Genomic DNA, 22,484 nt, shown 5'->3' on the forward strand with positions numbered 1-22,484 from the left:
AGTAATTTGAAGGAGCCGTAGTCATTGCCAGGTCCTGCACATTTCGTGCATGTACGCGCCTCATTTCGGCAGCATTATTGCGAAAATTACTTTGGATCATGCGCTGTGCGTCTCTGAAACTGGGAAGCGTACACCCAGCTACAGAGGCGCCTCCTTTCGGCAGCATTAATGCGTGTGCTTGCGTGAGATGTGCAGGAGCTGGCAAGGACCTTGGTTCTTGCAAATTATCACGTTCCCAGGTGCGTGATAACATTGAATGAAGGCTGACTAGACTGGGGAAACTAATGCCCCATCAACTAGTCAAAGCCCTCATTAGCATAGAAAAAGTGGATATTATAAATTTTTTAAACATTGATTTAATATTATACATGGCCGGTTAGGCAGGGAATTCAGTCATACATATGTGAATACTTCTGGCTCGGAGGGAATGGGGGACCTGACAGGCTCTCTCTCTGGCGCCTAGGTGCCTCCTGTGTCTTCTGTGATGTCTGCTGTTTGTTGTCAGTCATAATCCATCTTTAGCAGCAGAGACGCAGATGCAGAATACATGATTTGGGTGCGGGTGTATAGGTCTGCGGCCATCTGCTCCATTTTTTCTTTTGTTATACTCCAGTGTAAAGCATAAGTCTCCCTTGGTGAGATGTACAGTTCTGTTGTACTGTGTTGTGGGTGTTTCAGAAATAATTCCTGTTTTCTTTCCTATAGAAGAAAGTCAAATAACATTCAAACGAGAGCCGGTAGAATCTGTTATAGAGAAGCCAAAATCGAAATCTAAGAAAAGCCGAAGTCCAGTAAGTATGAGATCAGTTGTTTCATGTGTTTCCTTATTTTTTTGAAGAGCATGGTGAAAATGTAAACCTGTTTCTCTAAGGTGCTCATAGTCCTATCAGGTTACATGTTTTTGTCCACAGTCAAGTTATGAATAAACTAAATCCTAAGCTGTTTTTTATTTTATTATTTTTCTTTTTAAGGTGGATTTATATGTTTGCTTTCTGTGTGGGAGTGGTAGTGATGAAGATCGCCTTCTTTTGTGTGACGGTTGTGATGACTGTTACCACACTTTCTGTCTTATTCCACCACTGCATGATGTGCCCAAAGGAGACTGGCGATGCCCAAAATGTCTGGCACAGGTACTGCCACAGCACTTCACTGATTTCATTTTTTGCAAGACTACACTGTTTCATACAAAGAAGAATGTGAAGAAAACAAGCTAATAATTGCTTAAAGGGGTTGTGCCATGAAGGTCATTTATTACCAATACATGACATGGGTGATAAATGTCTGATTATTGGGGTTTCCACCACTTGGACAGCCATTTTGGACCATGTTGTACTACATTTGTGTTTCCACCAGCGTCTGTTTAGAAAGGATTGCCCTGCCAGTATTGCCTCATTCAAGTGACACCATTCTAAGGGTAGTTTTACTTTATCTGCCTGTACTTATTGATGTGACCGATCAAAAGGCACAATCCATTTAGTAATTGGATAATTATATCATCAGAATCTAGCAAACTGTTGTATATAAGAAAAATATATATTTTTTTTCTCTTGAGGGTAAAAAACTGGTTCAACGTGATGCTATTCAACAATGATGCAGTTCAGTTCAAGGCGAAAAGTACTCCTATGAGGAAGCAGACCATTTCATTCAACTAATTCCCATCTTTGCTAAAATTAATATTAGAAAAAATAGATATCCGGCACCGTTGTGTGGAAAAATACCCTGAATGTCTGCACATATATTTTTCACATTAATAAAAAACACCTTAATCCCACTTGGGACGGGTGCTCAATCCCATATTGAAAAAACAGAACATTTCGTTGTGGATAAAGAGAGAAAAAGGATGGCACTCACCGTTCATGTGAATCAAATCACTTTATTTCACATAGACAAGGCATCGGCATAGGCACGGGAGCAATGTGCTGGAAGACGGACAACAGCCATTTCGCGCTCAATACGCTTCAACAGGTCCTATCAAGGACCTGTTGGAAGTGTATTGAGCGCGAAACGACTGTTGTCCGTCTTCCAGCACATTGCTCCCATGCCTATGCCGATGCCTTGTGTATGTGAAATAGTGATTTGATTCACATGAACGGTGAGTGCCATCCTGCTTTTTCTCTTTCTCCACAATAAAATTAATATTAGATTTTCACCTACGTAGACTACTTTGTGCTGATGCATCACACACAAATCGGATTACAAAAATATTTAAACACTGGTTGCAATGTATTAAAAAAAAGAAAAAAAAAAAAGCCAAGCCAGCCACCACTGTGCATATACACTGCTCAACAAAAATAAATGGAACACTTAACAGAATATAACTCCAAGTAAATCAAACTTCTGTGAAATCAAACTGTCCACTTAAGAAGCAACACTGATTGACAATCAATTTCACATGCTGTTGTGCAAATGGAATAGACAACAGGTGGAAATTATTGGCAATTATCAAGACACTCTCAATAATGGAGTGGTTCTGCATGTGGGGACCACAGACCACATCTCAGTACCAATGCTTTCTGGCTGATGTTTTGGTAACTTTTGAATGTTGGTTGTGCTTTCACACTCTTGGTAGCATGAGACTGACTAAACAACCCACACAAGTGGCTCAGGTAGTGCAGCTCATCTAGGATGGCACATCAATGCGAGCTGTGGCAAGAAGGCTTGCTGTGTCTGTCAGCGTAGTGTAGTGTCCAGAGGCTAGAGGCGCTGCCAGGAGACAGGCCAGTACACCCGGAGACGTGGAAGGGGTCGTAGGAGGGCAACAACCCAGCAGCAGGACCGCTACCTCAGCCTTTGTGCAAGGAGGAACAGGAGGAGCACTGCCATAGTCCTGCAAAATGACCTCCAGCGGGCCACAAACATGCATGTGTCTGCACAAACGGTTAGAAACCGCCTCCATGAGGATTGTCTGAGTGCCCGACGTTCACAGATATGGGTTGTGCTCAAAGCCCAACACCGTGTAGGACGCTTGATATTTGCCACAGAACACCAGGAGTGCAAATTCGCCACTGGTGCCCTGTGCTATTCACAGATGAAAGCAGGTTCACACTGAGCACATGTGACAGAGTCTGGAGACGCTGTGGAGAGTGATCTGCTGCCTGCAACATCCTTCAGCAAGACCGATTTGGCAGTGGGTTAGCAATGGTGTGGGGTGGCATTTCTTTGGAAGGCTGCACAGCCCTCCATGTGCTCGCCAGAGGTAGCCTGACTACATTAGGTATCGAGATGAGATCCTCAGACCCCTTGTGAGACCATATACTGGTGCGGTTGGCACTGGGTTCCTCCTAATGCAGGACAGTGCCATACCTCATGTGGCTGGAGAGTCAGCTGTTCCTGCAAGATGAAGGCATTGAAGCTATGGACTGGCCCGCTCATTCCCCAGACTTGAATCCGATTTGAGCACATCTGGGACATCATGTCTAGCTCCATCCACCGTCTTGTTGCATCACAGACTGTCCAGGAGTTGGCGGAGGCTTTAGTCCAGGTCTGGGAGGAGATCCCTCAGGAGACCATCCGCCGCCCAGGTGTTGTAGGGAGGTCATACAGACACGTGGAGGCCACACACAATACTGAGCATCATTTATACTTGTTTTAAGGACATTAAAGTGGAATGTAACTTTGTGTGTGACTTCAAATCCAGGCCTCCATTGGTTATTAAATTTGATTTCCATTTATGATTTTTGTTGTCAGCACATTCAACTTTGTGCAGAACAAAGTATTCAATGAGAATATTTCATTCATTCAGATCTAGGATGTTATTTGAGTGTTCCCTTTATTTTTTTTGAGCAGTGAAAAATTTTTATTTTGCCGCTTTTCTTTTTCTTCAAATTTTTGGGTTGGAAATGGAACAAAAAAAGCACTTCATAATTTTTTTTTTCTTTCTTTCACGTTTTTCCCTATAGTACAACAATGCCGGACTCTCCCTTTTGGTACGGGCTCCAGAGCTGAGCAAATGGCAGCTGATCTATACAGTGACGTGCCTGCAACAGCCACGGGTGTAATCGCGATCCACCCGTGGCAGTTAACTAGCTAAATGCGGCTGTCAAAGTCTGACAGCGGCATTTAACTCGCGCTTACCCCCTCACATGATCGCGGGTCACTGATGGGTCAGCATGACAACCAGATCTCTGTGGTTGTCATTGCCAGGTTGCTGTGAGTGCCACCCCATGGTCGGCGCTCATGGCAAGTGAGCATTTCTGCTACACACAGGCGATTTGATAATCGCCTGTGTGTAGCAGAGGCAATCAAAGTATTGCAGCTTCTATTCTCCCATGGAAACTATTGAATCAAGCAAAAAGTAAAAAAAAAAAAAAGTGTAAAAATTGAATTCGACCTCCTGTCGCTCATTCAAAATAAAACAATAAAAAATTCAAATATATACACACGTGGTATCACTGCATTTGGAATTGCCCGTTCTATCAATATTGATAAAGGATTAACTCAATTGCTAAACGGCGTAACAAGAAAAAACTTCAAAACATCGTCTTTTTTTTTTTTTTTGGTCTCTGCTACTTAGCAATAACGGGCAATCAAAAGATTGTATCTACACCAAAATGGTATTGATAAAAACGTCAGCTTGGCGCGCAAAAATGAGGTATTTTTGGTACTCACCGTAAAATCTTTCTTGGAGCTTTCATTGGGGGACACAGGTTACCATGGGGTGTATGCTTCTGCTGCTAGGAGGCTGACACTATGCAAAATAGGAAAAATAGCTCCTCCCCCGGCAGTATACACCCACCGACAGGAACGAAGTACCTCAGTTGGTGAAAAAAGTAGGAGAAGTAACATGAACTCACAAAATATGTACCAACCCAACAAGAGGCTCGTAGGCCCAACACAGTACAACTGAAACAGGGAGGGTGCTGTGTCCCCCAATGAAGGCTCCAAGAAAGAGATTTTATGATGAGTACCAAAAATCCCTCTTTCTTTATCGCTTCATTGGGGGACACAGGTTCCTATGGGACGTCCCAAAGCAGTCCCAAGGGTGGGAAAATGAACTTGGGCAACATGAAGAAAGGACTTGCCGCCTGCGTTACCTTTCTACCTAAAGTTGCATCGGACGAGGCCTGGGTATGAACCCTGTAGGACCTCGCAAATGTGTGCAAGGACTGCCAGGTCGCAGCCCTGCAAACCTGTAATGTTGAAGCTTGGTGACAGCCCAAGAAGCCCCTACAGCTCAGATGGAGTGGGCTCTCCCGGAAGGGGCCGTTTCTCCTGAACATGTTATGCTTCCAGTATTGTAGAACGAATTCAAGAGTAATTGTGAAATTGGAAGCTGGGAGCCCCTTCCGGCGACCTTTAGAGATGAGAAGCAGGAAGTCGGATTGATGAAAAGAGACTTGTCCTAGAAAGACTCAAAAGTCTCTGACCACATCTAGCTTGTGGAGAGACTTCTCCAGCGGGTGAGTGTGAGAGGGACAAAAGGAGGGAAGGAAGATGGTCTCTTTCCACATCAACGAGGACATCTTGGGAAGGAAGAACCAAGTACGAGAAACAGGATAAGGCCGCAAGCTCAGAAACTCTCCTAATGGACGTGATGGCAATTTGGAAGGTCCCTTTCCATGAAAGGAGGGAAAGTGGAATGTTCTGAATGGGCTCGAAAGCCGCGCTTTGGAGAGCGCTAAAAACGAGGTTAAGATGGCACGGATCACTCTTGAGATCAGAGCAAGGTGGAAACCGATAAGGGAGTCGAAACTGGGCCCACAGAATCACCAGTGCGTCGCAACCGATGGCCAGAGGGTCCCTGGTCCTGGCTACAAATCGAGGAACCTTGTGGTTCATTCGAGACGCCATGAGGTCGACATCCAGAGTACACCAACGATGACAGGGCTGAAGACCGTGGAGTGGAAAGACCACTCGCCTGATGCTAGGCCCTGGCGGCTTAGGAAGTTCCCACCCCCGGGATGTGAACGGCTGAGATGGTTGGGATGTAACGTTCTGACGAACGTAGGATCCTTGCCATTACCCGTTTGCTGCAAGTTCTGCCTTGGTGGGTTATGTACGCCACAGCTGTGGCGTTTTCCGGATGAATGCGGACTGGTTTGCCCGCGAGAAGAGCCTGCCAGCGGAGGAGGGCAAGGAAGATTGCTTTGATTTCCAGAAGGGCTTCTTGAGGGATTCAGCGCCGTTTTCCAATGGAAAACCGCTCCCCACCTGAGAACTGGTGTCAGTGTTGGTGACCTGCCACTGAAGAGGGAGAAAGGATCTCCCGTGCAGGACTAACGAAGGCAACGTCCCCAAGTAAGAAATTGCCTCACCTTGAGAGGCCGGAGTATAAGTCGGGCAAGAGAGACTGAAGACGTCCCAGGCAGAGAATAGGGGACGGCTACCATGGCGGCTTTCATCTACCCTAGGACCCTCATGCAAGACCGAAGGGCAATGAGAATTGGCCGTTTCAGGGATCGGATTCCCTTCGAGAGATCGGAAAACGTGTCCCTCGTAAGGAACACCCGGGCCAGGTTCGTGTCGAACTCCATGCCCAGGGAAAACTAGTCGTTGAGTAGGGTACAGAGTGGACTTCTCTCTGATGATCATCCAGCCGAGGCGGGTCAGAGTGCTCAGAGTAATCTGTAGATTCTGAACGCATTCTCGGCGGGACGGGCCTTTTGATTAACAGATCGTCCAGGTAAGGGATTATTGGAATCCTCCTGGAGCGAAGGACGGCTATGACAGCTGCCATGACCTTTGTGAGGACCTTGAGGCCGAAGGGAAGAGCCGTGAATTGGTAGTGATCCTCCTGGATCGCAAATCGAAGTAACCTTTGGTACTGTACACAAATGGGATGTGGAGATGCGCATCCTGAATGTGTACGGAGCAGAGTAATTCCCCCGGCTCCATGGAGGCAATCACCGAGTGTAAAGACCTCTGTCCTGAAGTGGCGGGTCCGATCGTGGTGATTCAGTAGTCTGAGGTCCAGGATTGTGCCGAGCGAGCCGTCTTTTTCGTGATTACGAAGAGATTCGAGTAGAACCCTGAAAACCGTTTGTTTGGAGGAACAGGTGCGAGTGCTCCGGTGGATAAGAGGGAAGAGACAACATGGAGGAACCCTGTTGTCTGAGATGGATGTCTTGGTGGGCGAGACAGAATTTCTTCCCTCACAGAGAGACGCTTCTATCTTGCAAAAGGAAGTGATGATTTCCCTTACCTAGGCGTCGTTGACAACCGACAGCCACTCATCCCTGAAGGAAAGAAGTCTGCCTCCCACCCTAGAAAGACTTCCAGGTGGGGGTGACCCGACACTTGGAAGAGAATCTGTTGGAGTGGGATCCAGAGGGCTTGGGGGGTCCTGCCCTTTGGTCTCCAGTGGGGCGAGCGTTTGAATGAATGTCTCTTCCGCACTCCGGAGGTAGAAGGAGGGTCCTTCTATGAGGAACTTTCCGAAGAAGGGAAAGGTCAAAAAAAAAAGGACCTAAATGGCCCTTCCTGTGTAAAAAAAAAAAAAAAAAAAAAAAAAAAAAGGACTTGGGCATGGCCTGAGGAAGAGAGGTAATCGTTTCCCCCCCCCCCCCTGTAGCATGAGATATTATCTGGTCCAGCCCGGCTCCAAGGAGCCTGGAACTTTAAAAGGCCAGGTTTGAGAGCGACTTCTTAGAGATGGTGTCCGCATTCCATGTTTTCAACCAAAGGATGCGGTGTATGGCCACGATGTTACTGTTTGCTCTTGCGGCACACCCGAGCCCATCCACTGAGGCAGCTAGAAGACATTTGGTGGCATGATCAATCTGGTCTGCTAATTCAGCTAGCTCATCTTGAGGAGCTGACGCTAAGATACCCTTATGAAGTATCTTTGCCCAGGCTGAGATGGCTTTGGCCACCCAAGTTGAGGTGAAGTTGGGACAGAGAGAGGCGCCAGTGGCATCAAAAATAAATTTGGACAGTGATTCGATCTGTCTGTCGAATCCTTCAGTGACGCACCGTCCGGTAGTGATAGAATTTAGAAATGTCTTGGAAGACGGGCGAGAAACCGGCGGATCTATCTTAGGGGACTCAGCCCACTTTGTGAGGAGCACGGCTAGATGATTTCATCCTGAAAAATACTTTTCCGGATGTTCCCAGTGTTTGCTCAAGTTAGCCTCGAATTCTTTGATTTGGAAAGGTTCGGGAAGGAGGAGGGATCTAATCCTCCTTTAGCTTGGGTAATAGCCTTATATCGGCTATTACATCGGCTATCTACCATGTACGTGAGGACTGCATCCGAGTCGCAGATAGAGCTGTGCTGGTACCGTAGACTTAATAATAATAATAATAATAATCTTTATTTTTATATAGCGCTAACAAATTCCGCAGCGCTTTACAGTTTTGCACACATTAGCATCGCTGTCCCTGAAGGCTCACAATCTAAATTTCCTATCAGTATGTCTTTGGAATGTGGGAGGAAACCGGAGTGCCCGGAGGAAACCCACGCAAACACGGGGAGAACATACAAACTCCTTGACTTCTTCTTTTTGGAGCGTCAGTCTTCTTTCCGGCTTATGATGAGGAGGCATACCGCAGGGTCCCACGGGTGGTGAGGTTCGCTGGGAGACTAGATCCTCCTTCCCGCACTGTGTCCCTACAATGCAAAAGAAAAAGGGTAAAGGCCCCGTCTCGCATAGCCAGATCGCTGAAGCCTCACTGATTTTTTTTTTTTGTGACGCAACAGCGATCTCTCCAGCAATCTCGCTACATGTGACACATGGCGGCGATCGGCCCCCCGCTGGATATCGCTGATCATGCTCGAATGTCCTGGGCCATGTTTTTCATCGTCGGTGTCCTGCTGGCCAGCGCGCATCGCTGTGTTTAACACCGACGAGCGACCTCGTTGGCGATGCAGAACTCAGATGTAGGCGGGAGTCGTCAGAAAAGCTGCTGTGTGACAAGGTACCAACAACCGCCGAGGTCGTTATATGGATCGCTGGATGGTTGCTGCGTCGTTGCAGAGATCTGCCTGTTTGGTAGCTTACTAGTGACAATGTAGCGGCGCACCAGCGATCCTTACCAGGTTGTATCCTGTCGGGATCGCTGCTGCGTCGCTATGTGAAACGGGACCCTTAGCTGCGGATCTGGGAAGATCCAGGTCCGCCTCCTACAGACACTAAGCACAAACTGAGGTACTTGGTTCTTGTCGGTGGGTGTATACTGCCTGGGGAGGAGCTATTTTTCCTATTTTGAATAGTGTCAGCCTCCTAGCAGCAGCAGCATACACCCCATGGTAACCTGTGTCCCCCAATGAAGCGATAAAGAAATATGCCCTCACCCAGCACAGGATCACAAAAAATGAAGACGCTACAGGTCTCGGAGAATGGCACCGTTTTTTTCTTTGCCAAATTTTGGATTTTTTTCACCACTTAAATAAAAAAAAGAACCTAGACATGTTTGGTGTCTGTGAACTCGTAATGACCAAGAGAATCATGCCAGGTCAGTTTAAGCATTTAGTGAACATGGTAAAAGACAACTGTGGGATTGCACTTTCACCTTACTTGAATTTTTTTCCCATATACCAGTACATGATATGTTGAAACCAATGGTGTTGTTCAAAAGTACTCTTCCCGAAAAAAAGACAAGACCTCACATGGCCATTTACAAAAACAAGCCCTTTACCTTTCTATCCAACAATATTGTTTGTGCGTTGTATTCTAATAGCTTCATAACAAAGAGAGTAAATTAAATCTGTTTTCCAGATGTTTTTCTCTTAGATTTCTTTTCTTCCCTTTAGGAGTGCAGTAAGCCCCAGGAAGCTTTTGGTTTTGAGCAAGCAGCTAGAGATTATACTCTACGTATGTTTGGAGAAATGGCAGACAATTTCAAGTCCGACTACTTTAATATGCCTGTGCACGTAAGTACATTTGCTGTTTCATGGCATCTTATTGTTTTTAAGAGCAGAATATAATTTTTCTTTCATTTACCAGATGGTGCCTACAGAGCTGGTGGAGAAGGAGTTTTGGCGTCTAGTAAGCACAATAGAGGAAGATGTGACGGTTGAGTATGGAGCAGATATTGCTTCAAAAGAATTTGGAAGTGGATTTCCTGTGAGAGATGGAAGATTTCGTGTAAAACAAGAAGATGAGGTACAGTAAATATCTTTTTGGAAATGACCTTGGACTGGAACAATATCGATTTCTATAGTGCTAATTTTTCTTATTCTTTGTAGGAATACCTGGACTGCGGATGGAATTTGAATAATATGCCTGTGATGGAAGCGTCTGTCTTGGCCCATATAACTGCTGATATCTGTGGGATGAAGTTGCCCTGGCTTTATGTGGGAATGTGCTTCTCTTCTTTTTGTTGGCATATTGAAGATCATTGGAGCTATTCTATTAATTACTTACACTGGTAGGGTGCCACCTGTAGCCATTCAAGTAATATAGCACCTAACTACCTGTGGCTTAGTTTTCCATTGCTGTTTTGACAGGGGTGAGCCCAAGACTTGGTATGGTGCTCCTGGCTATGCTGCGGAACAGCTGGAGGAGGTGATGAAGAAATTGGCTCCAGAGTTATTTATTTCTCAACCTGATCTCCTCCATCAGTTGGTCACCATCATGAATCCAAACACATTGATGTCTCATGGTGTGCCGGTATGTCTCCTAACGGTTGCTCCATTTATTGTGATATGAACTGATATGTTTTGAATGAACTGAAAATCTGACATGAAGCAGACACTATTTTCATTAAATGGGACTACTCTTTGTTGTGGCCATGGTATAAATGTCCTGCACAGCACTTTAGGGGGTTGCCTTTGTGATTGTCCTCTCACTTTACATATCTTATGGTATGATAGTTCTGGTTGGATCTGTTTGGCTGGTTTTCTCCTTGGGTTTTTCTCTTATTACTTTTTTTTTCTTGCAGATATATCGAACTAATCAGTGTGCTGGCGAATTTGTGATCACTTTTCCTCGGGCATATCACAGTGGATTTAATCAGGGCTTCAACTTTGCAGAAGCTGTCAATTTTTGCACAGTGGACTGGGTATGGAATATCTAAATGCAAAAATCTTTCTATTGATGTGCTTGAAGTTAAACAAGTGTGCAGATCTGTTGCATAACTAGTTCCTTATTCTGATCCTGCTTTATGGCACTTATCATACTTTCCAGCAGCATTCATCATCTTCAGAGCTGAAATCTCCAAGTTTTCTTAGCTCTTGCTTAACTCTGTGGCTACATAGTTTATGTGGGAATTTGCATTCAGAAAGGTGCTGGCAATCCACTTTCACTATCTGAACTAGGAAAAACTTATTTTTAAGCACGCAATATTTAGACATACTAGGGATTTTAAAATCCACATCGTGTTGATTATTCCATAGAAATTAAATGCCCTATTTACATTATTTTAGGGCAGGGTAGTAGCAGATTGTGTTAGGAATAGGATTTAGGTGTGCAATCTTTACCTACAGCCTGGTGGGATCCTTTTTGTGTGAGTGAGCATAGCCTTAGAGTAGATGTTAGTGTTGTGTGTATTTATTGGCTTGGTGACTACTTTGACTTCAGCTAGTAGGACTGTATCAACCTTTTCTAGATTTCAATTTCAAAATTTCTATTTTTCTGTTTAAACTCAATTTTGGACCACGCATATGTTAAAGTCTTGTATGCTTAACTTCCAGCTGCCTCTTGGGCGCCAGTGTGTGGAACATTATCGAGCCCTGAACCGGTACTGTGTGTTCTCTCATGATGAGATGATCTGCAAGATGGCCTGTAAAGCAGAAGAACTGGATATTGTTTTGGCATCCTCTGTACAGAAAGATCTAGCTATTCTGATTGAGGAGGAGAAAGCGCTTAGAGAGACTGTCCGAAAATTGGTAAGAGTTTGTTGCCTTGGTAATTTATTACACCTGGTTCCTCTATTATGTTAGGCTGCACCCTAGGAAAGATAAATGTATGATTATTGTGGGACTTCCAATGATGGCTAAGGGCAGTTTCACACATCAGTGTCTCCGGTACGTGTAGTGACAGTTTTCTCACGTACCGGAGACACTGACGCACGTAGACACATTCGAATGAATGTGTCTATGCAGATGTCAGCGTGTTTTTACGGACCGTGTGTCCGTGTGCAAAACACGCTGACATGTCCGTTTTTGTGCAACAGCACGGATCACACGGACCCATACAAGTCAATGGGTCCGTGTAAACACGTACCGCACACGGTTTTTAAAAGTCAAAGGGTTAACATTGAAATTTTTCAAAAACACGGACAGCATACGGATGGTAAACATGGACATACGGATAGCACACGGATGGCATACGTATGGACACGGATAGCGCCGATACCGGTTTTTCCGGTACCGGAATTATCTGGACGTGTGAAACTGCCCTAAAACAGGTAGCCATGTGGTTTGTCTCCCTTCTTTGGACATTCTTGTAGATGGATTTGAATATATCGGCTGCCAAGTATGCTTGATGCCCCTCCATTCAAAGCCTGTGGGACTACTGATATGGTATTACATACCAGCTTGACATGCTCCACCAGCTGTCTGTTGAGACACCTCACTGTAATTGTGCAGTGAAGAGGAATAGGAAACTCTGAACTACCATTGAAGTGATCATGGGAGGTCTCTGCTGTGAGACCAACCTGTCGTCGTAGGTAGAATCCTTTGTTGTCTCCTACTATCATCTTACTAAGGTTCCATTCATTAGAGATTATGGGCCACGAAATGAAGAGAAAATGTAAATGAGGCTATTCCTGGGTTCAGACTTTTTTTTTTTTTTTTTTTGGGCATATCCATGAGATACCATTTTATATATCTGGGCTGGCAATACCCCTTTAACTTTTCCACCACCAATGACTTAAATATACGTCATCAGCCGTGTCCCTGCCTTTGATGCGGCCTCTGGTGCTGAGCCCACATCTTTACCCGCACTGTTAGTGCATCAACAGCTGCGGGTGGAACTGTGATCGGTCTGTGGATCTGAGCTGGCCATACACATTAGACTTTTTTCAGCAGATCCTTAAACTGCATGCATGACAATCTTGTGAATGAAGCTTAGATTTGGCTGCACTTTACTATTGAATCCTTTTGTAGGTCTATGCTCGCATAGACCTACTACACCCATGTGCATGTATGGCTGACTTTTTTTTTTTTTTTTGTCATGCAAAACTTCTAGTTACTTGTCATGCATTAAGCTGCCTTGTGTTACTACGGTAATACATGGTTTTAAAGGGGTTGTCCGGGCTTTTTACATAATCTCAGTACATATCTGGGCTGCAGAATTATGACAATAAGTAATTTACTTTCTGTCACTAGTTTGCACGGTTTTCTAGATATTCTGAGCAGAACGTCCAAGGGGGGGTGTGTTATGGCATTGAAACCTCCTACTCTACTCCAAACATGCCCTCTATAGCAACAACCCCACCCTCCATAGCTACAGGCCCTCCCCGTCCACATGAAGAAGCCCTCTTCACACAGTAACAAATCCTCCCCCTCTTGCAGCCTCACTGCAGAGAGCAGCTGCTCCTCCCCCAGACATACGCTGAACAGTGTTCTATGTAAAGGCCAGCAGCCTGGGACAGTGAGGGAAGGAATTACTGATGAGTTATGTATTGTAATCATGGAGTGGCCCAGAATACAGGACGATTTTCCCTCCTCACTAGTTTCACTTTCCATAGATAACTGTTCAGTGTGTGTCTGGGGGAGGAGCAGCTCTCTGCACTGAGGCTGCTGGAGGGGTAGAATTTGTTACTGTGTGATGAGGGCTTCTTCATGTGGATGGGAAGGGCTTGTAGCTATGGAGGGTGGGTTTGTTGCTATAGAGGGCATGTTTGGAGTAGAGTAGGAGGTTACGACCAGTTCTCATTTCAATGCCATAACACCCCCCCCCCCCCCCCCTTGGACGTTCTGTTCAGAATATTTAGAAAACCGTGCAAACTAGTGACAGAAAGTAAATTACTTATTGTCCTAATTCTGCAGCCCAGATATGTACTGAGATTATATGAAAAGCCCGGACAACCCCTTTAAATAGAGACTCTTTTTGATTACATACTAACCAATGTTAATGATCTCCTACATTCATTTTCTCTAGGGGGTTGTGGAATCTAAAAAGATCTGTCTTGAAATAGTAGCTGATGATGAACGGCAATGTGTGAAGTGTAAAACTACCTGCTTCACATCTGCAGTATATTGCCCCTGCAGCCCCGGAGTTCTAGTCTGTCTGCACCATGTTGATGCTCTGTGCTCGTGCCCAACCTACAAGTATAAGCTGGGGTAAGACCCGTATACCGACCTCCTGATGTACATACGTTACAGCTATTCACTCAACCTGTGCATGACTGTGGACTGTCTCTTGATGTTTTGCTCAGTACTGCTTGTTGACTCTCATGTATCGCTTTTCTTTCTATCTACTTTGTAGGAGTCATGGAATAAAACAAGTTAATGTAATAAATAATCAAATGATATGCAAGTCCTATGTTTGTTAGCCTTGAAGTTATTTTCTTTTTCCATAATCGTATTAGTAATGATAGTGCCTTGCGAATGTATTCTGCCCCCTGGAACTTTTCAACCTTTTCCCACCTATCATGCTTCAAACATAAAGATACCAAATGTAAATTTTTAGTGAAGAATCGACAACAAGTGGAACACAATTGTGAAGTTGAATGAAATTTATTGGTTATTTTAAATTTTTGTGGAAAGTCAAAAACTGAAAAGTGGGCCGTGCAATATTATTCGGCCCCTTTACTTTCAGTGCAGCAAACTCACTCCAGAAGTTCATTGTGGATCTCTGAAAGATCCAATGTTGTCCTAAATGACTAATGATGATAAATATAATCCACCTGTGTGTAATCTAGTCTCCGTATAAATGCATCTGCTTTGTGATAGTCTCAGGGTTCTGTTTGAAGCACAGAGCGTATCATGAAGACCAAGGAACACAACAGGCAGGTCCGTGATACTGTTGTGGAAAAGTTTAAAGCTGGATTTGGATACAAAATGATTTCCAAAACTTTAAACATCCCAAGGAGCACTGTGCAAGCGATCATATTTAAATGGAAGGAGTATCATACCACTGCAAATCTACCAAGACCTGGTCGTCCCTTTAAACTTTCATCTCAAACAAGGAGAAGACTGCTCAGAGATGCAGCCAAGAGGCCCATGATCACTCTGGATGAACTGCAGAGATCTACAGCTGAGGTGGGACAGTCTGTCCATAGGACAATAATCAGTCGTATACTGCACAAATCTGGCCTTTATGGAAGAGTGGCAAGAAGAAAGCCATTTCTCAAAGATAGCCATAAAAAGTGTTGTTTAAAGTTTGCAACAAGCCACCTGGGAGACACACCAAACATGTGGAAGAAGGTGCTCTGGTCAGATGAAACCAAAATCAAACTTTTTGGCAACAATGCCAAACGATATGTTTGGCGTAAAGGCAGCACAGCTCATCACCCTGAACACACCATCCTCACTGGCAAACATGGTGGTGGCAGCATCATGGTTTGGGTCTGATTTTCTTCAGCAGGGACAGGGAAGATGGTTAAAATTGATGGGAACATGGATGGAGCCAAATACAGGACCATTCTTGAAGAAAACCTGTTGGAGTCTGCAAAAGACCTGAGACTGGGATGGAGATTAGTCTACTAACAAGACAATGATCCCAAACATAAAGCAAAATCTACAATGGAATGGATCACAAACGTATCCAGGTGTTAGAATGGCCAAGTCAAAGTCCAAAGCTGAATCCAATCGAGAATCTGTGGAAAGAGCTGAAAACTGCTGTTCACAAACTATCTCCATCAAACCTCACTGAGCTCGAGCTGTTTACCAAGTAAGAATGGGCAAGAATTTCAGTCTCTCGATGTACAAAACTGCATCCTGCTATATGTGCATTTGTCATCAGACAGGGTTTTGGTAAGGCCATATCTTGTGAGTTTTTTTTGAATTTTTTCTATGTTAGCTGTTTTGACATTAGTGTTAGGGACCTGCAATATTATGAGGAGCCTTGACGTTGGCTTGCAGGCTCTATCTATTTTGGCCAAAATTTTAACCAATACTTCATTTAATGTACTCATTGTATGCATTAATTTTTTGCACGGTGCAGCCGGGCCTCTTTCTGTTGGCTTGGTCTATTGGGGCGTCTTTCACTGTGTTGCATATTATAGTGCTGTAGCAGCCCGCCTGATAATACTATGGGCGTCATTAATAGGTTACAAGCCAGACACTTTGCACCACACTTATGTGTGTGTGACTGATGTCCTATGCAAGCCTTATCTGTGTGCATTTTTCCTACTAGGCAGCCAACCCCACCATGGTTTGTTAGATGTGGGGTGGTTGTTTCATCAGTAGTTTGCACCTGAGCTGCCCCTTGCCTTTATTAGTGGAGACCTGCTGCATCCTGCTATATGTGCATTTGTCATCAGACAGGGTTTTGGTAAGGCCATATCTTGTTGTGTGTTTTTTTACAAAACTGATAGAGACATACCCCAAGCGACTTGCAGCTGTAATCGCAGCAAAAGGTGGCGCAACAAAGTATTAAGTTAAAGGGGCCAAATAATATTGCACGCCCCACTTTTCAGTTTTTGACTTTCCACAAAAATTTAAAATAACCAATAAATTTCGTTCAACTTCACATTTGCATCCCACTTGTTGTTGATTCTTTACCAAAAATTTACTTTTGGTATCTTTGTTTGAAGCATGATATGTGGGAAAAGTTTGAAAGTTCCAGGGGGCCTAATACTTTCGCAAGGCACAGTATATTGCTTTGATTATATATACATAGATACACATATAGTGCAATGCAATAGTATTGTGCTATAACGTTGTTTCCTAATTCTTGCTTCTGTAACAGATATCGTTACACTTTGGATGATTTGTATCCTATGATGAATGCGGTGAAGTTTCGTGCAGAATCCTATGATAACTGGGCTTCTGAAGTTATTGATGCTCTGAAAACCTCAGGCAGTAAAAAAGGTTTGTTGATTTAATTAACATGTATCTTGTTTCATTTCATTTTTTTTCTCCTTACTTGGGCTATATCAGCCAAGCAGAATTTGATAATTGCTCATTATTCAAAGAATTGCATGCGGAGCCTGCGTCTTTCCCTGCACATGGTGGCTGATTTTAGTCTGCCATCATGTGCCTCTAACAGCCGTGGGTGGAGGGAAGCGGAGCTCTGCCTTGGCTGTTAACCTGTTAAATCCCACTGTCAATCTCTGACACCTGCATTTATCATGTGTCGCTCCATTCTCTCATCAGCGTGCCTGTGGCATGATCTTGTGGTACCAATGGGTTGTCATGAAAGCCGGGGGGTCTCCTGAAGACATACTCTACCTGTCGTTTAAAATACTCCTGTGAAAGCTAGCTCATGGCCGCTCTTCATAGAAGATTGTGATTTTCTCTATACATAGCAGTGCTCATGCACTGGAATGTATAGTACAAGATATCAGGTGATCGCAGCGCCATGTACCGTAAGAAGACTAATAAATACAGTAAAAAGTTTAAAAAAAAAAAAAAAAAAACCTTTTTAAGAATGGGAAAATTTTTTCAAATCAACCATTTTTGCACCATTAAAAATAAAAACGTCAAGAAAATACATATATCTGCTATTGTTGAGCTGTAAAAGTATAATAAATTTATCCGATTGGTAAACGGCAATAGTGGGGGAAAAAAAAAATCAAAACGCCAGATTTTTTTATTTTTTTTTTTGTGCTGCCGCAACATTGCAATAAAATGCAACAAGAGCCAATCAAAGCATCACCTCTATCTCAAAATGTTATCAGTAAAAACATCAGATCAGGGCGCAAAGAAGCCCCAGATCCCAAAAAATGAAAACATTACTAGGTTTGGAATGGCGACAAAAGCAAAATTTTTGTTTGTTAGAAATTTTTTTTTTTTTTTTTTTTTTTTTTCCTCCACTTTAAAAACAAACAAGAAAAAATACGGTTTGGTATCGGTGTACTCGTAGTGACCTGGAAAAGCATATTTATAGGTCAGTTTTACTTAGTGAACATGGTAAATGGGGGGGGGGGGGGGAATAAAAAAAATAATCGTGAAATTGTGCTTTTTTTGCAATTTCAACACACCTGGAACTTTTTTTTTTTTTTTTTTTCCCGGTTTCCAGTGTGGTGGAATGAATGATGCTAGTCAAAAGAACAACTCGTTCCACCAAAAAGCCCTCATACGGCGAACGGCTATGCTGACGCAAAAATAAAAAAAGTTATGGCTCTTGGAAGAAGGGGAGGAAAAAAATGAAGAAAAAGCAAAAGACAATGTCCATTTTTATAAACCAGTTAAAGAATTAATAATTAGGTCCTGCATGGACATTCATGAATCTTTGAAAATCACTTTATTTTTGTATTTACCTTCATTCCTGTAAAAAAATAAAATTAAAAGCATGCACGTGGTGTCCAAACATCTACCTGTTTTAGTCTATTTTCCTGCCTTCAGCTGAACTGACATCAGAAGGTACTCATTTAGGGTATAGATGATGGTGGTGAAAGGGCCAGCATCGGTCTCCTTTGAGTGTTGTACTCATCAGGCTTACCCCACATTTAGTGAGATATAGATGCTAACCCTTTCACTGCCTAATAAAGTGATTTGCTATGATTCATAACTAAAAGTGTGCCATCAAATTGTCGCAATAGTGTCAGGGTTTTGCAGGTGTTCCGGTAACATGCTAAAAATGTAACAAAGTTGCACATGGCTGTAAATGGCAGTTATTCTTCCCACAAGAAGATAATGGTACTTCCAATGTGGATTCCTCATGTATGTGCTGAGCCCGGGGACCATACCCAGCAGACGCCAGCATCTGTAACAGGAGTGACCATAGCTGGTTCATATTGGTGCTGGTGCTCCATCTAAATGCTGGTTTAAATCTGCTAGCAGCATGTAAATTGTCAGTGTAGCTTCTTCTGCCCCCTTCCCTTCTCTTCCCTCTTCCAACACTCCCCGCTTGTGACTTGATCGAATGTGCTAATGGGCTGTCATTGCGGCTGGGGGCCTGAAGACATTCATAGCTGTGGTTTGTCATTTTATCTATACCGTATAAGCTGAGTTTTTCAGCACATTTTTTTTTGTGCTGAAAACGCCCCCTTTGGTTTATATACGAGTCACTGTTCCAGAAAGCCGGTGGTGGAGCAGCGGGTCACAGAGGCAGGAGCCTGCGGCTGGGGCTAAAACCTGTGCTGCTGCTAAAGAGAAATGAATATTCATTTCTCTTATAGTGTGCACAGTTACAGCCGCAGCCACCGGCTTCCAGCACACATCCTACTCACCTTCCTGCATGCCCTCGCTGCATCTCCTTCGTTCTGGCGCCAGCAGCACTTCCTACAGGAAGTGGATAGGTGGTACCTGAACTTCGATGGCTTTCAATTCTTCCCTCTAAACCCAAATGTAATAAAATGGACCAAAAAAAAGTTATACGCATCTAGAACACACGATTACAATAAAAAATGAAGGGATCAGTATGTATATTGGGAAATCTACTACGAGCCTATAAAAGGTAGAGGAGCTCAGTCATTCAACCCTTTGGAGGTGACTGTGTCAAGAGTGACAATCCAGTTCGTTTCACGCTGGGCTAACAGTCTCCTTAAACTATTTTACCTGAATAAATGACACTTCACCTTCAAGAGGCATCTTTCTGACTTGTGAAATAGTTAAAATGGTTAAGGATCTTTTTGAGGCAAGTATCACGCTCTTCCTAGGAGGCCTCGAAATCAAGATTTTGTTACCTCACAAGCCTGCACAATTTTCTGCTGGTCATTCCTATGTAGATGCGGTTACATGGGACAGGTTGTGTAATGATTGCTCCACCCATTTTGCATGAAATTGGGTAATTTTATATTCCTGAGTCTGATAATTCCAAAAAATGCCACACAACTACCACATGCTTTAACCCCTTAACGACCACCGATATGCCTTTTAATGGCGGTAGTTAAGGGTACTTAAACCACGGTGCTGTTAATTATCACAGTGATCAAAATAAAAAAAATTAGTAAATACACCCCCCCTTTATCACCCCCATAGGTAGGGAAAAATATATTTATTTTTCATTTTTCTGTTAGAATTAATGTTGGGGTTGGAATTAGGGTTAGGATTAAGGATAGGGTTGGGATTAGGGTTAGGGGTGTGTTGGGGTTAGGGTTGGAGCTAGAATTGAGGGGTTTTCACTGTTTAGGCACATCAGGGGGGGTCTCCAAACGCGACATGGCGCCACCATTGATTCCAGCCAATTTTGCGTTCAAAAAGTCAAATGGTGCTCCCTCCCTTCCGATCCCCGACGTGTGCCCAAAGAGTGGTTTACCCCAACATATAGGGCATCAATTTCTCCTGTTACCCTTGGGGAAAAAAACAAAAAAATTGGGGGCTAAAAAATCATTTTTGTGGGGAAAAAAAAAGTTTTATTTTCACGGCTCTGTGCTATAAACTTCTGTGAAGCACTTGGGGGTTCAAAGTGCTCAGCACACATCTAGAGAAGCTCCTTGGGGAGGGGGGGGGGGTCTAATTTCCAAAATGGGTTCACTTGGGGGATTTCTACTGTTTTAGGCACATCAGGAGCTCTGCGAACGCAACATGACACCTGCAGAACATTCCATCAAAGTCTGCATTCCAAAACGGCGCAAGGTGGGTGAAGCAAAAAAGGAATGTCAGAAGGGTTTCTCGGTTGTGAGGTTTAACCCCTCTGTTGCAAGTGCCACTAATTTAAAAATCAAAAAACTTTCCCTCCTGATTAAACTCTCATCTCTCTCCCTCTAAATTAGGGACACTAGCACCAGAGGGGTTAAACCTCACAATCGAGAAACCCTTCTGATATTCCTTTTTTGCTTCACCCACCTTGCTGCTTTTAATATATTTTAGCTTATTTTTAATGTTCCTATTAATATTGATCATTCTACGTGTTATGTCCAATTTTTTTTTTTATCTACTTTGTTTTTACTCCATGTACTTTGTTTTTAGTGTTGCCATGATGTTTTAGTTAATAGCCATTTTCCATTGGCTATCGTTCTTTTAAATACCTGCCCCCCCCATGTGATCTGTACTGCCACCTGAGGAAGACAGATTGTTCTGTTGAAACGCGTTGTGGACATGTAATAAAGAAGACCTCTAACTACTTTATTTTTTGCGCTCCCTTCTGACCGGGTTTGTACTTAGAACTGCCATTTTTTTTCCTCTCTTGAGGTTCCAGACTGGAGCAGCATTCTCCTAAAATACGTGCGGCTGGCGCTCCATTCTTTGACCGTCCCTACACTAGCTTTAGAATTGTAAAAACTGGCCTGGTCATTAAGCTGCAAATTGACTCCGTCACTAAGGGGTGTTAAGTCCCCACTTACGACCTTTTGAGCCAAAAAGTTAATTGGGATGGTTGCCGTTGTAATGACTGTGGGCCAACATGCCCCTCAGGTTGTTCACCTTACAATGGGTGATTGATGGTCCCTGTTAATAGATATTGTCTCAATGTATTATCCAATTACAAAATGTCCCAATATTTAGTATGTCCCAAACGTCACGCCAACTGGAATTATAATTGTTAAGCTAAAGCAGATCTTTTGCTAGACATCACAATACAGGATACGACAATTTTAAATAGATCTGTTAGACCCTACAAGGCCGATGGACTGATGTTGCAATCCATGGTAGAATGGCTATATCATCCAATGCTAACGTTTCCCTGTTTCATGTTAAAATGACAGTCCAGTTCTAATTCAAGTATTATACAGCCATTATGATATGGAGTTTGACACGGGCAGCCTCTGATGCTACAAATAACACTTTTTGCTTTTTACTCCAACTTGTTGTGGTACATGCTCTGAGCCAGTCTTGCTACATTTTCCCCTTGGTTTTCATATCTAAGTGTTGCTATGAATCCCCTTTACAATAATATATGTAACTCATCCTATGATTTTCCTATATACTTTGGCATTTAGCTTCCAGTCATTTACCTCACCTTGTTACTTTGTAGGCCTTTCATGTCTTCGAAAGCTTGTAGACGAATCTGAATCCAAGAAATTTCCAGACAATGACCTCCTGCGACATTTACAAGCTGTTGTGCAGGATGCAGAAAAGTGTGGGGCACTGGCACAGCAGCTGCTCAATGGGAAACGTCAGACCAGGTAATTTAAAAAAAAAAAAAAAAAAAAAAACTGAAGAGAAAAAAGGATGGTTCAGTTATTTTTGCAAGTAAATTTTGCAATCTGTGTTGATTGCAATCATCAGTAGCTTGTCTATTAGATTTCCCGTACGATGGCAGTACGGCACTGGTGTTTGTAAGCAGTTCACAAATTCTAAGTGTCCTAACTGGAGATGCCAACTTTTTAAAGAAGTTAACTACCGTATATACTCATGTATAAGCCTACCCCCCCTCCCCCTAATTTTGTCGCAAGAAACTGGGAAAACTTATTGACTCCCGAGGAGGGTGCACAGTGAGTGGCCCCAGATAATGCTGCACAGTGAGTGGCCCCATCATATTGCCGCTGTCTCCGTTGCAAAAAAAAACAAAACTGTATACTCCCCTTCGTTGCTGCCCCCTGCTCATCAGCGTTGCGGGCTCTGCAGTGACTGTGCAGGCAGAGGGCACGATCGTGCCCTCTGACCTGAA

General features: G+C 43.5%; 1 protein-coding gene across 2 annotated transcripts in view; it reads left to right on the top strand.

The window, feature by feature from the left end:
• The window catches only part of KDM5B (lysine demethylase 5B), a 77,331-nt gene that overhangs the window by 16,375 nt on the left and 38,472 nt on the right, over window positions 1–22,484 (top strand). Inside the window, exons 8-18 of one of the 2 annotated variants that reach the window (XM_073542553.1) lie at window positions 709–791; window positions 972–1,130; window positions 9,692–9,811; window positions 9,885–10,043; window positions 10,127–10,308; window positions 10,388–10,550; window positions 10,822–10,941; window positions 11,573–11,767; window positions 13,986–14,167; window positions 16,740–16,861; window positions 21,849–21,999. In XM_073542553.1, coding sequence (XP_073398654.1) covers window positions 709–791; window positions 972–1,130; window positions 9,692–9,811; window positions 9,885–10,043; window positions 10,127–10,308; window positions 10,388–10,550; window positions 10,822–10,941; window positions 11,573–11,767; window positions 13,986–14,167; window positions 16,740–16,861; window positions 21,849–21,999 — 1,636 coding nt within the window. Of the gene's footprint in view, window positions 1–705; window positions 792–971; window positions 1,131–9,691; window positions 9,812–9,884; window positions 10,044–10,126; window positions 10,309–10,387; window positions 10,551–10,821; window positions 10,942–11,572; window positions 11,768–13,985; window positions 14,168–16,739; window positions 16,862–21,848; window positions 22,000–22,484 lie in introns of both variants that reach the window. The other variant, XM_073542552.1, reaches the window with a different exon arrangement.

The sequence above is a fragment of the Dendrobates tinctorius genome, unplaced genomic scaffold (genome assembly GCF_039654945.1).
Source record: "Dendrobates tinctorius isolate UK_male_01 unplaced genomic scaffold, ASM3965494v1 ptg000127l, whole genome shotgun sequence".
Classification (NCBI taxonomy): Eukaryota; Metazoa; Chordata; class Amphibia; order Anura; family Dendrobatidae; genus Dendrobates; species Dendrobates tinctorius.